This window comes from Chroicocephalus ridibundus, chromosome 4 (assembly GCF_963924245.1).
Source record: "Chroicocephalus ridibundus chromosome 4, bChrRid1.1, whole genome shotgun sequence".
Lineage (NCBI taxonomy): Eukaryota > Metazoa > Chordata > Aves > Charadriiformes > Laridae > Chroicocephalus > Chroicocephalus ridibundus.
The window spans coordinates 64,805,101-64,817,189 of record NC_086287.1 but is presented as its reverse complement, the minus strand read 5'-3'; the positions used below and the strand labels follow the sequence as shown (position 1 = coordinate 64,817,189).

Below are 12,089 nucleotides of genomic sequence, written 5' to 3'. Positions count from 1 at the left end.
GCAATACCCTCTTAGGCACCTGACCAAGTTATTCAGATTTTTAGGATTTGGCTTATTTGAGTGTTGAATTCTTTTACAGATCTGACTAAAAGTGTTACATTCGGCAGTGGATGAAGGCCAAAGAGACAAAGTTAAGAAGATAGCTGGTTGGCAAATCACAGAGCATTTTCCTGTAATAATCAGGTAATTTTGTAAGTAACTCAAAGGTGATGTATGAAACTGAGCAGTTTTTAACCCCGCATGCATTAGGGTAATCTTTAATACATCACGGAATATCTTGGCACGAAGAACTGAATTTCAGCAGCAGTGGTGTGCTCCGTTTTAATTGCACTAAAATACAAGGTCACTTGGATTTAAATGCTCAGAAACCGAGATCTGAAAATCAAGTCTAATAAGCTGAGTTTGGCTTGTTTTCTTGTTAACAACACACGATCTGAACCAGTGATAAAAATGGTTAGATTTAGTGGCATAGTAATAAAATTAACCACTTTTTAACTGAGTAAAAAGTATTAGAGACATTAAAAAATTCCTAGAAACTGTCTCTCGATTACATTAAATTCAGTATTGTCAACACAGATAGAATCTGGCTAAAGGTGTGAAAAACAGGGGAAGACAAGAAGCATCACCATGTGTTTTAAGGAATCAAGGGGATCACCAGCACAGGGCCTGCTGGTTTGTCTAACGCACTATGGCACACTGGTAAAATCCACCAATGACCCAAAGTAGCAGATCCCAGGTTGCCTAAGGGTTGTAGAAGTCTCAGAACAGTTAAAAGTTTTATTGCTTTCTGTTTTGCTATAATACACAAATCATCACATGATCTTCTAATGCAGCAAAGGATAGCAGACTATGGAGAATTCTATCATTAAAATTAACTTTTTAGATAAAAGAAAGAAAGAAAAATAAACACCAGAAAGAATATGGCATACATCAAAGAATTTCTCAAGTCACAACATTTTTTGGAGTGACAACTGGCACAAAGGTCACCCTTGGAAGAATGGAGTCGATCAATGGCTTGTTTTATTTTTTGCTTCTTCTGGAGGTGGCTTTATTTTCTAACATGCAGCATTATATAAAGACATTCAAGGTTGAAAAGCATTAAGAAAACAGATCTGGAGAAGACCTTCCCCTAAATGTGGTCTCTGGAACTGACAGCCCCTCTGTCAGCTCCATCCCCTTGTTGGCAGTGCTCAGGAAAATGCCTGACCCATCCGCTCGGGTACTTCTTCCCCCAGAAAATAAGCTCATGAGCTGCTCCATAGCCATGGTGTATAGCCCTGGCACTTCCTCAGGCATGACAGGTTAATAGTTTAATCTGTATCAATCCCAAGATGAACACATCCAAGAGGCAGAGATAACTGTGGATAATCTTTCCTGGCTCTGCACAGTGCATACAAGAAGTAAATAATCCATACCATCCATAAAGGTGAAACAGAAAGACCCACTGGTGCACAGGCCCCACTCTTGGACCCATGTGAAGGACAGTGAGACCCTGACCGTCTCTCCTGCATCCCGCTCTCCAAAGAACCGTGGATTGCAACTGTACCTGGTCCTAGCTCAGCTCTGTGAGGCGAGGGAAGACTTCTTGTTCACCTCGTCCCGATCTGCAAGGAACGACCAACAACCCCGCCTCTACAACGAAACAAAAATACTTGTCCAAACGATTTTTACCTTCCCTCTTCAGCAGGGAATTGTATGTAGCTGTCACACCTAATTTTGTAGAAGTTTTCTTTGGCCACGAAGCTTGGAAGCCTTCTACCCCGGTCATCCACGAGGAAATCCAGCCAGCACTTACAGACATCTCTACGTGATGGAACACCACAGGAACGGCAGCCTGATTCCCCTATTCATCTCAGGGTATCGCTAATTATTACTACAGCTCTTGAAGATATTACTAACAGCAAACACAACTAAACTGCACTGTCCTTCTGTAGATTAATGTTTAATAAAGTTACAACCTGTGTCTATTTACCATAAACCCATCTCTCCTGCATGAAAGCTTAGTGGGACAGCAATGAATAGTTTTAATACTGTGTTATTTTCCCATTATTTCCATTTCAGTCATTGCAATGTGGAATTGGCTCTCATTATCCAAATCACCATTGATGCTTAGGTTGAGACTAAATAGATGCCTTTTTTCTCTTTCAACCTATGGCTTTTCTGAAGGAACCGACTATTAAAATGTGATAGACATTTATTTAATTGCTTTCTGAGCAAATCTTAAGCCATACAACAGTATAGAGGTCAAGAAGAAAATCTTTGGGTTTTACTGACATTTCAGAACATTATTATAAGATGAGACCTTGAGACATCCGCATGTTAGTTAATGCTTGTTAGGCTTTCAAGTATAATGACCTATTTCTTATAGAAGAGCTAATAACTATAAATTTTTCATTTGCTGCCTAGAGATTTCAATAAAAACTAAGAGATTTGAATTCAGTGTGCGTTTCATGTATCAAATTATTATTGTAAAGATTTTTTTCAGCTGCTTAAAAATGGTCATATACAGAGAATGTACTGCCTCTTTTTTACCTCTCAAAAAACGAGGTTCTGCTGGATGAGAGATACTTTTTAGTATATAAAGGGTTCTTAGTTTTGTCACGTCTTTAGCTCTGCTCATTATTAGATGAATAACCCTGAAACCTGTAGCATTAAACCTAAAAAAAAAAAAAATCCATCTTGTTTGAGCCACTATTACACCAGGAGATAAGAGTCCATGTGCATGTATTACATATATCATCCCAGCTGTCAGAGGAGGGCTCTCATGTTTAAGTGATTTAAGATTATGGATCAGAGGCTGCTTGCTTCCCCTTAAGTAATAATAATAAATACACTAATGCTTTTAGTGTCATTGTTAATTCCTTATTTGTGAATACTCAGAGACAGGCTGAAGCACTGTGGCTTGAAGACAGGATTTGAAGATGAGCTATTCCCAAGGAGAGCAGGGAAGCCAAAATCCTGTGCTTAAGGCACCGTCACTTCAGTGTGCAAGAACAAGTCCTCTTCCACATACAAGGACAACAGACTGGGGCTTTAAAACGGCTTTAAACCAAAATTCTGTTCTGGGCAGTTTGCTCTCACAAGCAGCAAAGTCTAGAGATCTTCATTAAACTTCCTCCACTCTAAGTTCCACTTTGCCTTCAGTTCCCCTCTCATCCTTACCAGTTTTAGCCAAGATCTTCTTTGTGACTATGCACTGAATCTGTCATTCAAGAATAGATATTTGAGCTCTGATGCAATGAATCGACACATATTAAGTGGTAGTAATATGTGTAGCGGTAGTAATTCCAATCAAATTATTAACTTATATTTTAATTTCAAGCATATGAATTTAAAATCTTCAGTTATCAAAGAAACACATGCACATGTGTTTATTTTTACTCCATCAAATTGCTAGGATTGTTCATCACCACAGGAACCTACTGTAAAACTCATAAGAATTTTGTTCTTTTTTAGTACATTAACCTTCTTATTCTCTGAATTTGGATTTCAAAAGCAAGCCATTTCAACATGCTGAGTGACTGAATGAAATGCATTATAAATTTGTGGCAAATGATGTTGCAAAACACATTGCAGTGTGATAATGCAGATATATTTGGAACAGTTTAGGATGTAATACTGTATGTTAGGTTGAAAAACATCCTTGGATGATGGAAACTGTCTGAGCTGTCTGATGGAAATTGAAAAGTTGAGAAATTCCTCACTAATTATCATGTGTCATGAACACACGTGTTTTGCAAGATAATAAGAAGCTTGTTGAAAAGTTCATCAAAATTAAGGAGAATGGGAAATCATGTGATGCAAAGATATCCAGACAACAGACTGGTCAGAATCTCATTACTGGAGCTTTGAAAACTAGACTGGAAGAAACCCCTAAGGTCACATCCAGGCTGTCAGACAAAGCAGTGCAGAGAAGCAATTCAAGACCTGGGGCAATAATCCCCTATTCCAACCTACGTTGAAGCACTATCTGGATTTAGCAGGTCACCTGCAGGTGCAATGTAGCCCCATTAGCCCCACTGTGTCTACGGTAATAAATCTGACTTGACTTTGTGTACCTTGGAGGTCCCCTGTAGTGCGCTCGCATCCACTTGCTGCTCTAGGGTTAGTGCAGATGGATTAAATTTAAATGCAGAGGGTCTCACAACAGGGTTTGAAGGGGTAATGAAGGAACTAATGCAAGAGAAACGATCCACTCTATATGACTAGTCTCTGGGACTGTACCACTGTTTCTATCATTTCTCAGTTGGGATTTACAACATTTTCTCATTTGTTTTGGTGAAGGTCACTGTAACACCTTCCTGAGTGGAGATAGGAAGGCTGCCTGGCTACAACACAGCTTTCCACCCTTTTGCTAATACAAATCCTGGCTTTGGCTAAGGTCCTGCAGCTGAAAGCAAACTGCCTGATCCTTGCACTCTTACAGACCCAGGGATGCTCAGTGCCGGCACTACAGGCCGCTGGTGCTGTTGCTTTTGCAGACTTGCAGGCTGTAAGGGATACAAAACACCACAATATTCAAACCGGTGCTCAAGTTCTTACTTTTATCTTGTCTCTCTTCTTCTGTAACATGGGCTTTTCTGGGAAGTTCGATTAGATGCAACTACTGATGTCCAGATGCAGAGGTTCCTGAAATCCTTCCACTGTTTTAAATAGGTTTTGGATCCAGGCCTAAGTTTAGGCAAGTCTTTACCAAGGGAAAATTGTTAAAAACCTAAGTCACAGATTTTACAGCCATATTAATTATCTAGCTAAGCAGCCACTACTGTCTTACAGACCAGAGAACACTGCTTACCATGAGTTGAAGATTATGGCTCTAACTGCATTTTATAATCTATAAAACCGGACATGCGGAAACTATAGAAGGAAATTTCAGTAATTAAAGCATAGGTTCTCCTAATTAACTGCAAAGCATCATTAAAATCTAATGAAACTGTAGTGGAATAATACAGGATTCTCGCTTAACTGCAAGGAGATAAATGCAAACGAAAGTTGAATTTTCACATACTTTTGAGTTTACACAATAGGACTGAATGCATTTACAGTAGTTTACAATATAAAAGCTCACTTAACACTGTATGAATCAGCACTGGGAAGTTAGGGTATTAGTGTATAAGAAGTTAACATATTAAAGAATGTGACATACTGAAGCACAAGAATCAAAGAAATCAAAATCCTTGTTACTTAAAATAGTTGTATTCATGATGGTAAACTGAATTTCACAGCAGATGATTAATAAGATAACTGCTGTTGCATCAGCATGATGCAAGACTAAATTTTTCAGTGTAGCGACTTCATCTTGGCGTATCTGAACAAGCTGCACCATCATCCCATATTACGCAGTATATTCTGCTGAAGCAAGAACTTCAAAGCTCTGCAAGCACTAGACATCTTAAGATATTAATCTGCCATGATGCTTCCTTAGCCTCCCTCGGACACTTGCCTTTTAACTTCTTAGGAAGGAAACCTTCATGGAAACTGGAGCTTGAATGCCTAATTTCAGCCGATGTGTACCAGGCCCACAGAAGCCACAGGGGCATTGCTGATCTCCACCAACCAAAAATCTAGACCTAAAAATGTTATATCTTGCCTACATTCAAGGTATTGCAGGTGGAAACCCTTCCATCTGACTTCAGCTCTCTGGAATATCCATGGCTAGATAGACTCACTGCACATATCATGGAGAAAGAGAGGCCCTGAGGACAATTCACTTGGTCTGTCCTGGCACACAACAAATCACCCTCCAAAGACAACCTTCTTCTTTAATGAGCTTTTGAAGAAACCTAAATGACCAGTCCTTTCTGAGGGCTAAAGTCCTGTAGGACTTCTACCCTGCATGGCTGCCAGCAGTGCCACATTTTCTGTATCTCCGTACCAAAGGCCTTAAGTTCTAGCCAAGAGATTTTAGCTCAAGGAGATCAATCTCTACTGCCATTAAATCCTGTACTAATTATGCTGATGGATATGTTGATGTCCTGGGCATCAGCAAAAGGTCCAAGCCAATCAAACTCATTTCATTGCAACTCACAGATGCCAATACTTTTCAGAATAATACTGATTTAGGTGAAACACCAAATTATGTTCTTGGACTAATTTGAAGACCAATTTCCCGTTGATTTCAGTAGTTAAGTACATTAAAATTATTTAGTATTTAGGCAAAGTAAGACTGGAAAGGAGAAAACATTTACCATAATGAAAAATAAAGGCATATTTCCAAAGCAGCAAAACAGTCCTTTTTTAAAACATCCAAGTTTCGATCCAAACACGAACATAATAACGGAGTAGCATGCAGTTAAGAATTTGTTAGTAAGTTATATGCTGTTACACAGGCCTGTTTCTAAGAAAGTACTCAATGGACACAAAATCTTGCTATCTAAATTGTTACCTCACATACTCATACCTTCTCTGTGTCAATTCCTTTAGACATGGACCAGGTTGAGACAATATAATCCATGACTCTTTCACTAAGGCCTTTTGGGACTTGATATAATTTTAGGAAATCCCTCACATTGTTCAACATCTCATGGTATCGGTTGGTGTTGGCATACATTTGCTGGAAAATGGTGGTGACGTTTCCAAAAATAGTTGCATAAAGAAGAGCTGAAAAAAACCAAAGACAATTAAAAATAAATATGTAAGCTCCAGTAACTGCTACTCGTAATTCAAGGATAACTTCAAAGAATTTTATGTATGGTTACAAAATGCTGCAAATATATAGGTGTAACTGAACACTTCTATTTCTGTACACACTCTCACACACATACACATACAGAGTTACTTATTGAATTTATGCATACAGCTTATACAGCCACACAGTCTGCATTAATTTACAAAATAAGTCATACAGATCTTGTCCACACACAGAGTGGTGCATTTTAACTCTGTACCCTATACTAATCCAAACTAATTTTCAAATGTAGCTGCAGCCTACCAGTAAACCTTGAAGACACTATCCAAAGAATCATGTAGATCTCCTGTAAGACAGGCTCAGCTAGCACATGCCTATGAGTAGAGAATGGCCTCGGTCCCAATGAAGAAATGAAATCCAGAAGAAAGGAACCTGGGAAGCCTGGCAGTGAGATATCTATACAAATGGGTTCCTGTGTCAATGGCCAAGGCGTGCACAAGAAACATTCAGAAGGCCATTTTCACAGACAGCCCCAGCAGATGACTTGGGTATCTTATGTCAACTCTAGATGCCAGTCACTAATGATTCCAAAGAGAGAAAAATTGGATTAGTGAACAATAGAAAGTCCCAAGTTTACCTCATTGCTGAGGACGTACCACTAGGGCAAGAGGAGGACACAGTAAAGTAGGAAACACTACCTCAAACTCACTCCTGGAGTTGCCTTCTCCTCTTTTTCGATTCTCTCCTTTCCAAACATGCCACTGTTACTGTCAAACTCAGCCAGCTGAGTTGTTCAACACCAACCAATGACATGCCATATTCAAGGAAATCACATGTTTTAACTAAGCCTTTCCAATTGAAATGGCATCGACCTCAGTATACTACTACAAGTGTAATGCAATGAACGCTATTTGATGGAGACCAGTTAATTTCTGAAGCCTAAAGTCAGCAAAACATTTAAGCAAACACTTCTATGCACACCTTGCTAGTGCTGTCTTGAATAGCGGTGGATTGAAAGATGCTCTTAAAGTCAAGCAAGTCTAAGGTGCTGTATTGAGTCACAATGTAATTACCCGTGCAAGCAAGCCCAAAATGACATTCTTCCATTAGGCGTTACAGATTTTGCAGAAAAGAGAATTATTCTGATATCTCATAACACCAATGAGCAGCACTCTACTTCTGCTCTTGACATTATCAAATAGACAGAAATGTGCCTGTCATTTTTAATAATCTTTGCTCTGAGGTACTTTATAGCAGAATGCAGCTATGCATTTCCATATAGCTTTTTTGAAAAACAACTGCAGCCTACAAATGGTAAGAAATAACCCACTGTGAAAGGGAAAAAAGCCTTCCGTCTCTCAGTGCATAATGTCTTCCCTCTACACAACAAATTTCTACCTCATTCCAGAAAACTCACTTTGTTTCATACTCCTTTACTGTTGTTTATCACCCCTATTTGAGAAGTGGCATTTTTAAAGCAACACGGTGCTTTCCTAAAACCTGTCGAATAGAAAAATTGTACTTCCTTTTCTCACAGTGCTTTTTACTACGCCTGTGTAGATGAAGATGCTGAAGTTCATCAGAAATACAATGTCCATTGTTTCATCAAAGTCTTGGGATTTTTCATTTCAACAGACAAGATCATATCAAGCAAGGTCACGCAATGTGCAGCGAAGATGTTTCAGTTTTAGAAAGCACAGCAGATTAATACTCTATGTGATATCCAGAAATAAAGCTCTTTACAGGGGTAGGGTTTTTTTCCTCGCTTTACTGATCGTTGTATCATATCTGCTAGCTACTGACAGGTTTTCTCTTCCTCTGTACCCATTCTGATATATATCAACACTCACTCAGAGTATAAGGGTATGCGGATTACAAAAAAGTCTAGATGGATGAACGCCACTTGACTTTTTTCCTTTTTTTTCCCAGCTTTCTCCACTCTTTTGGACTTTTGTAGTAGGACAAATTTGATGGAGTGTCGTATGTCCTAAGTGCAATATCCCTCGTCCTTCTGAAGAACAGTTGCTGATTTGTCATGAACTCAGCTTGTCAGATATATGACTGCAGAATATCTCTCGTCTCCTCTCTGATGTTAGATACACCTGGAAAGGACTGTGACTATAAGTGTAAAGAAAAGCCATAACTGTCCCCAAAGCCCTGCCTTTCTGCATGAGTAAAATTTATGCAAGCCTGTAACTACAGCTAGACTGCATATGCAATGACAGTGCATACAACCCAACTGGCCATGCAAACCCACACAGAGGATACAGGTTGTCTGAAAACGTGGCACAGTGTCAGGTGGGAAAACAGAGATTAAACTCTGACACCTGCCAGGTTGGAAACAGCTAAGAATGCCATGGTGAAAACGGCATGTCTGAAGCAACCAGCACATATTACCTTCTCTGCAAAAAAATTACACTTTGGTAGAAACAATTTGTAGAAAGTATAGAGCCAGAAGAGGAATTCTAGTTCTCTGTCTCTCAATATAGGGTCCTGGAAAGTTGTACTCTTTTTAAAGAGTATGTTTGTTCAAGAAATTACAGATAGAATAAATCATTGGATCAAGCCTGCAAAACTGCTGGAAGCTTTACCCAGCAGTACCTCACTAAGCCAGAATTCACAAGCCTACATGCCAGAGAGTCTGCACAAACAGAACCAGCATTATCCCTCTGTTGGAAATCAAAGCCTTCCTTTGCCACCTATTGGAAATGGTAAAGACACATGGTTGAGTTCATCGAAATATTCCACTTTTCTTACAGGTTACTGCACGGAGGGGCCTTTGGCAAACATGTAAAAGGAACCTACTTGGATCTTCACAGCTTTGAGGCTGTCCCTCAAAGACTCCCATTGCTCATGGTGCTTTCCTAGACCAACACTGGTCACTGCAGGGACCAGTTCGCTGTTTTTTGGGGGAGAGCACATTTTTCATAATTTGGCATGGAAAATCGACCTCTCTGAAAATCAGCTCCCCATCACTGTTCTCTATATGAAATCTAGAAAAGGAGGCCATTTAGAAAAGCTAGTATTTATCGTTTTGCAGGTCTTGGTATGCAACAAAATAAGTTTGTGCTGATAAGGAAATACTAAATGTATATATAAAATCATTTGCATTGCAACTGTTACACCTGTTGTGACACTTATCTACAGGGAAAGGGTCCTCTGCTTGGGAGGGTCTAATGAGAAGAGGTTAGTCTGCCTTAAAAATACAAATGACCTGTCTTTGCTCTTCCCCACTCAACTTTAGGCTGGGGTAGTTGCATCAGCTGCAAATACGACAGAGAGGGGACAGAACAGAGAGGTGAGGTGGATCAGATCCTCAGTTGGCAGAGATGTCTCAGCTCAGGAAGCCCACAGCCTCCAGAGCCCGTTGGATCCCCTACGCACAGACGCACATGTGCGGGCACGTGCCTACGTCTGGACGTGCCGGCGAGCACCTAACGCTGATCTTGCCTTTCTCAGCCTTTAAAGGTTTAAGGCTCTCCATCAATGACCCTTAGTGCCTGTAACAAGCAAACAAAGATTTCTCAGAGCATCCCTATTTAATGAGCCAACGTTGCACTGCCAAGTGTGAACCTTACCCCCCACCTTTAAAAAACAAAGGCAAAGGAGCACTACCGAGAGCATTTCACTTTCGCTGTATTTTAATTATTTTTGGCAGGGGGAACTGGCAGTAAAGATCATTTGCAAAAGGTCCTGAAGGAAATAAAATACTGTGCCTCTCTTGACAGTAAGAGGATTTAAACAATCTCTAAAGAAATCTCTAAGGTATACATACACTTCAATAATTTTAATTTAGTCTCTCTGATTACCAGGAATGCGAGAGATGATGCGACAGAGGTTGAAGGTGAAATTACCCAATTTCTTGAAACGACTAGTTAGGTCAAACTGCATTTATTCACCTTCTTTTTAATGACTTGCATTTCTCCAGACATTTCCTGTTATGTTCCTACAGTCATGCAATGCTTATTTACTTGATTGTCCTGTGTGTGTAAATCTGGAACAGTCTTCACTAGATTTCATAGAAATCAATTTGATACAATGATGCAGAAATTTTTTTTCTGAGTCCTAAGGATGAGGTAGGTGGTTCAGCTGTTATTGTAATTTCTATTTTTACTCTTCAGTTGAAAAATCTCCCCTGAATTATATACAAGCATCTAAATTCTACATATTTTTATATATAAAATGCGTGTTGCTATATTTGTACATACATAAAATATTTTTGAAGTATTTAGCAATAGTGTTACATAAATCTTTTTGCCTGTTTAAAAACAAGGAACTTCCAAAAAAAAAAACCTGACAGAGTTACCTGAATTATCCCAAAGCATTTCATATCTCTTATTATCCTGACCGTACGCTAAACATGTCCAGACAGGAATGTCTGCCTTTAGGAACTGAAGGCTTGATCGAGAGATATAATTTTCCCTATGGTCTGTTCTGTGCTAGGCTATTATTAATCTAAGTGTATACAATGTGCCTCTAAACTGTAATCGTAAAGAAGAAGATGAGGCCTTGATCCTGGAAAAATATAGATATTCATTTTTGCATGCTGAGGCTAGCTGCAACTTCTTCAATGAATGAATTTTTGGAATTAGGTATTCCTGTAAGATTATTAGATTAATATTATTAAAGCTATATCATTCAGGAGAGATTCAATCCAAACCCCAATATAGAGATACCAATTATAATTAGATATAAGCCCGGTACTCAAATATCTGATTTATTATTTTAAAAGCTAAGCAGTTTTCTGTTATTTCTTTCAGCCTCACCTTAATACAGCTGTTTATATTGCAAAGCGTTTGCAGGCACTTTTCGGTGTGACACCTGGCAGCACAGTGCAGTGTCCCTCTCCTAAATTCAACAGCCTCACTGAGATGCAGCAGCAGCAACAGGCTGTCGCGGTCACAATGAACAGCTTTCTTCAAATCCATCAACATTGTTCAAGGAAGGGTATATTACTTGGAAGAAAATAATCCCCCTCCCTTATCATCGTCTCAGAGCATCTTTTTGACGCCTGCCCCATCCCGCCCCGCAGCCTCAGCCTCCCACCTCCGCCTCACAGAGACGCTCCTGCCTGCCAGCTCTGCTACTGAAAGCACCAACACAACCCTGAGGTTTTACAGCTATTCAAAAGGCCAATTTTAATTTTAAATCCTTGGCCCCGGTAAAAATTGTGCTGTTAAAATACACTCCCCCATTGCAGCAATGCTGACACCCGTTTTACAGCAGTGTTCCATCAGTGTCCTAAATACAATTACTCCCCATTTACAGGGAGGGGATATCAACACCAGAGCTTACCAGCATTCACATTTTATTTCCAAAAGGACCTAAAGTGAAAAACGCTTTACGTACAGCGCCTGCATCCAGATGTATGGCCCACATTGCCAACACAGGGAGGTGGTGGCCCTCCATGCATGCCTGTATCCCATGCTGCAGTCACGTTAAGATGCGCAGCTCCTCCATG

The 12,089-nt window shown here is 39.7% G+C and overlaps 1 protein-coding gene across 1 annotated transcript in view; it reads right to left on the bottom strand.

Moving 5' to 3' along the window:
• Positions 1-12,089, bottom strand: part of KCNH5 (potassium voltage-gated channel subfamily H member 5) — a 165,632-nt gene that overhangs the window by 49,892 nt on the left and 103,651 nt on the right. The window contains exon 8 of the mRNA XM_063333555.1: positions 6,401-6,600. Coding sequence (XP_063189625.1) covers positions 6,401-6,600 — 200 coding nt within the window. The remainder of the gene's footprint in view (positions 1-6,400; positions 6,601-12,089) is intronic.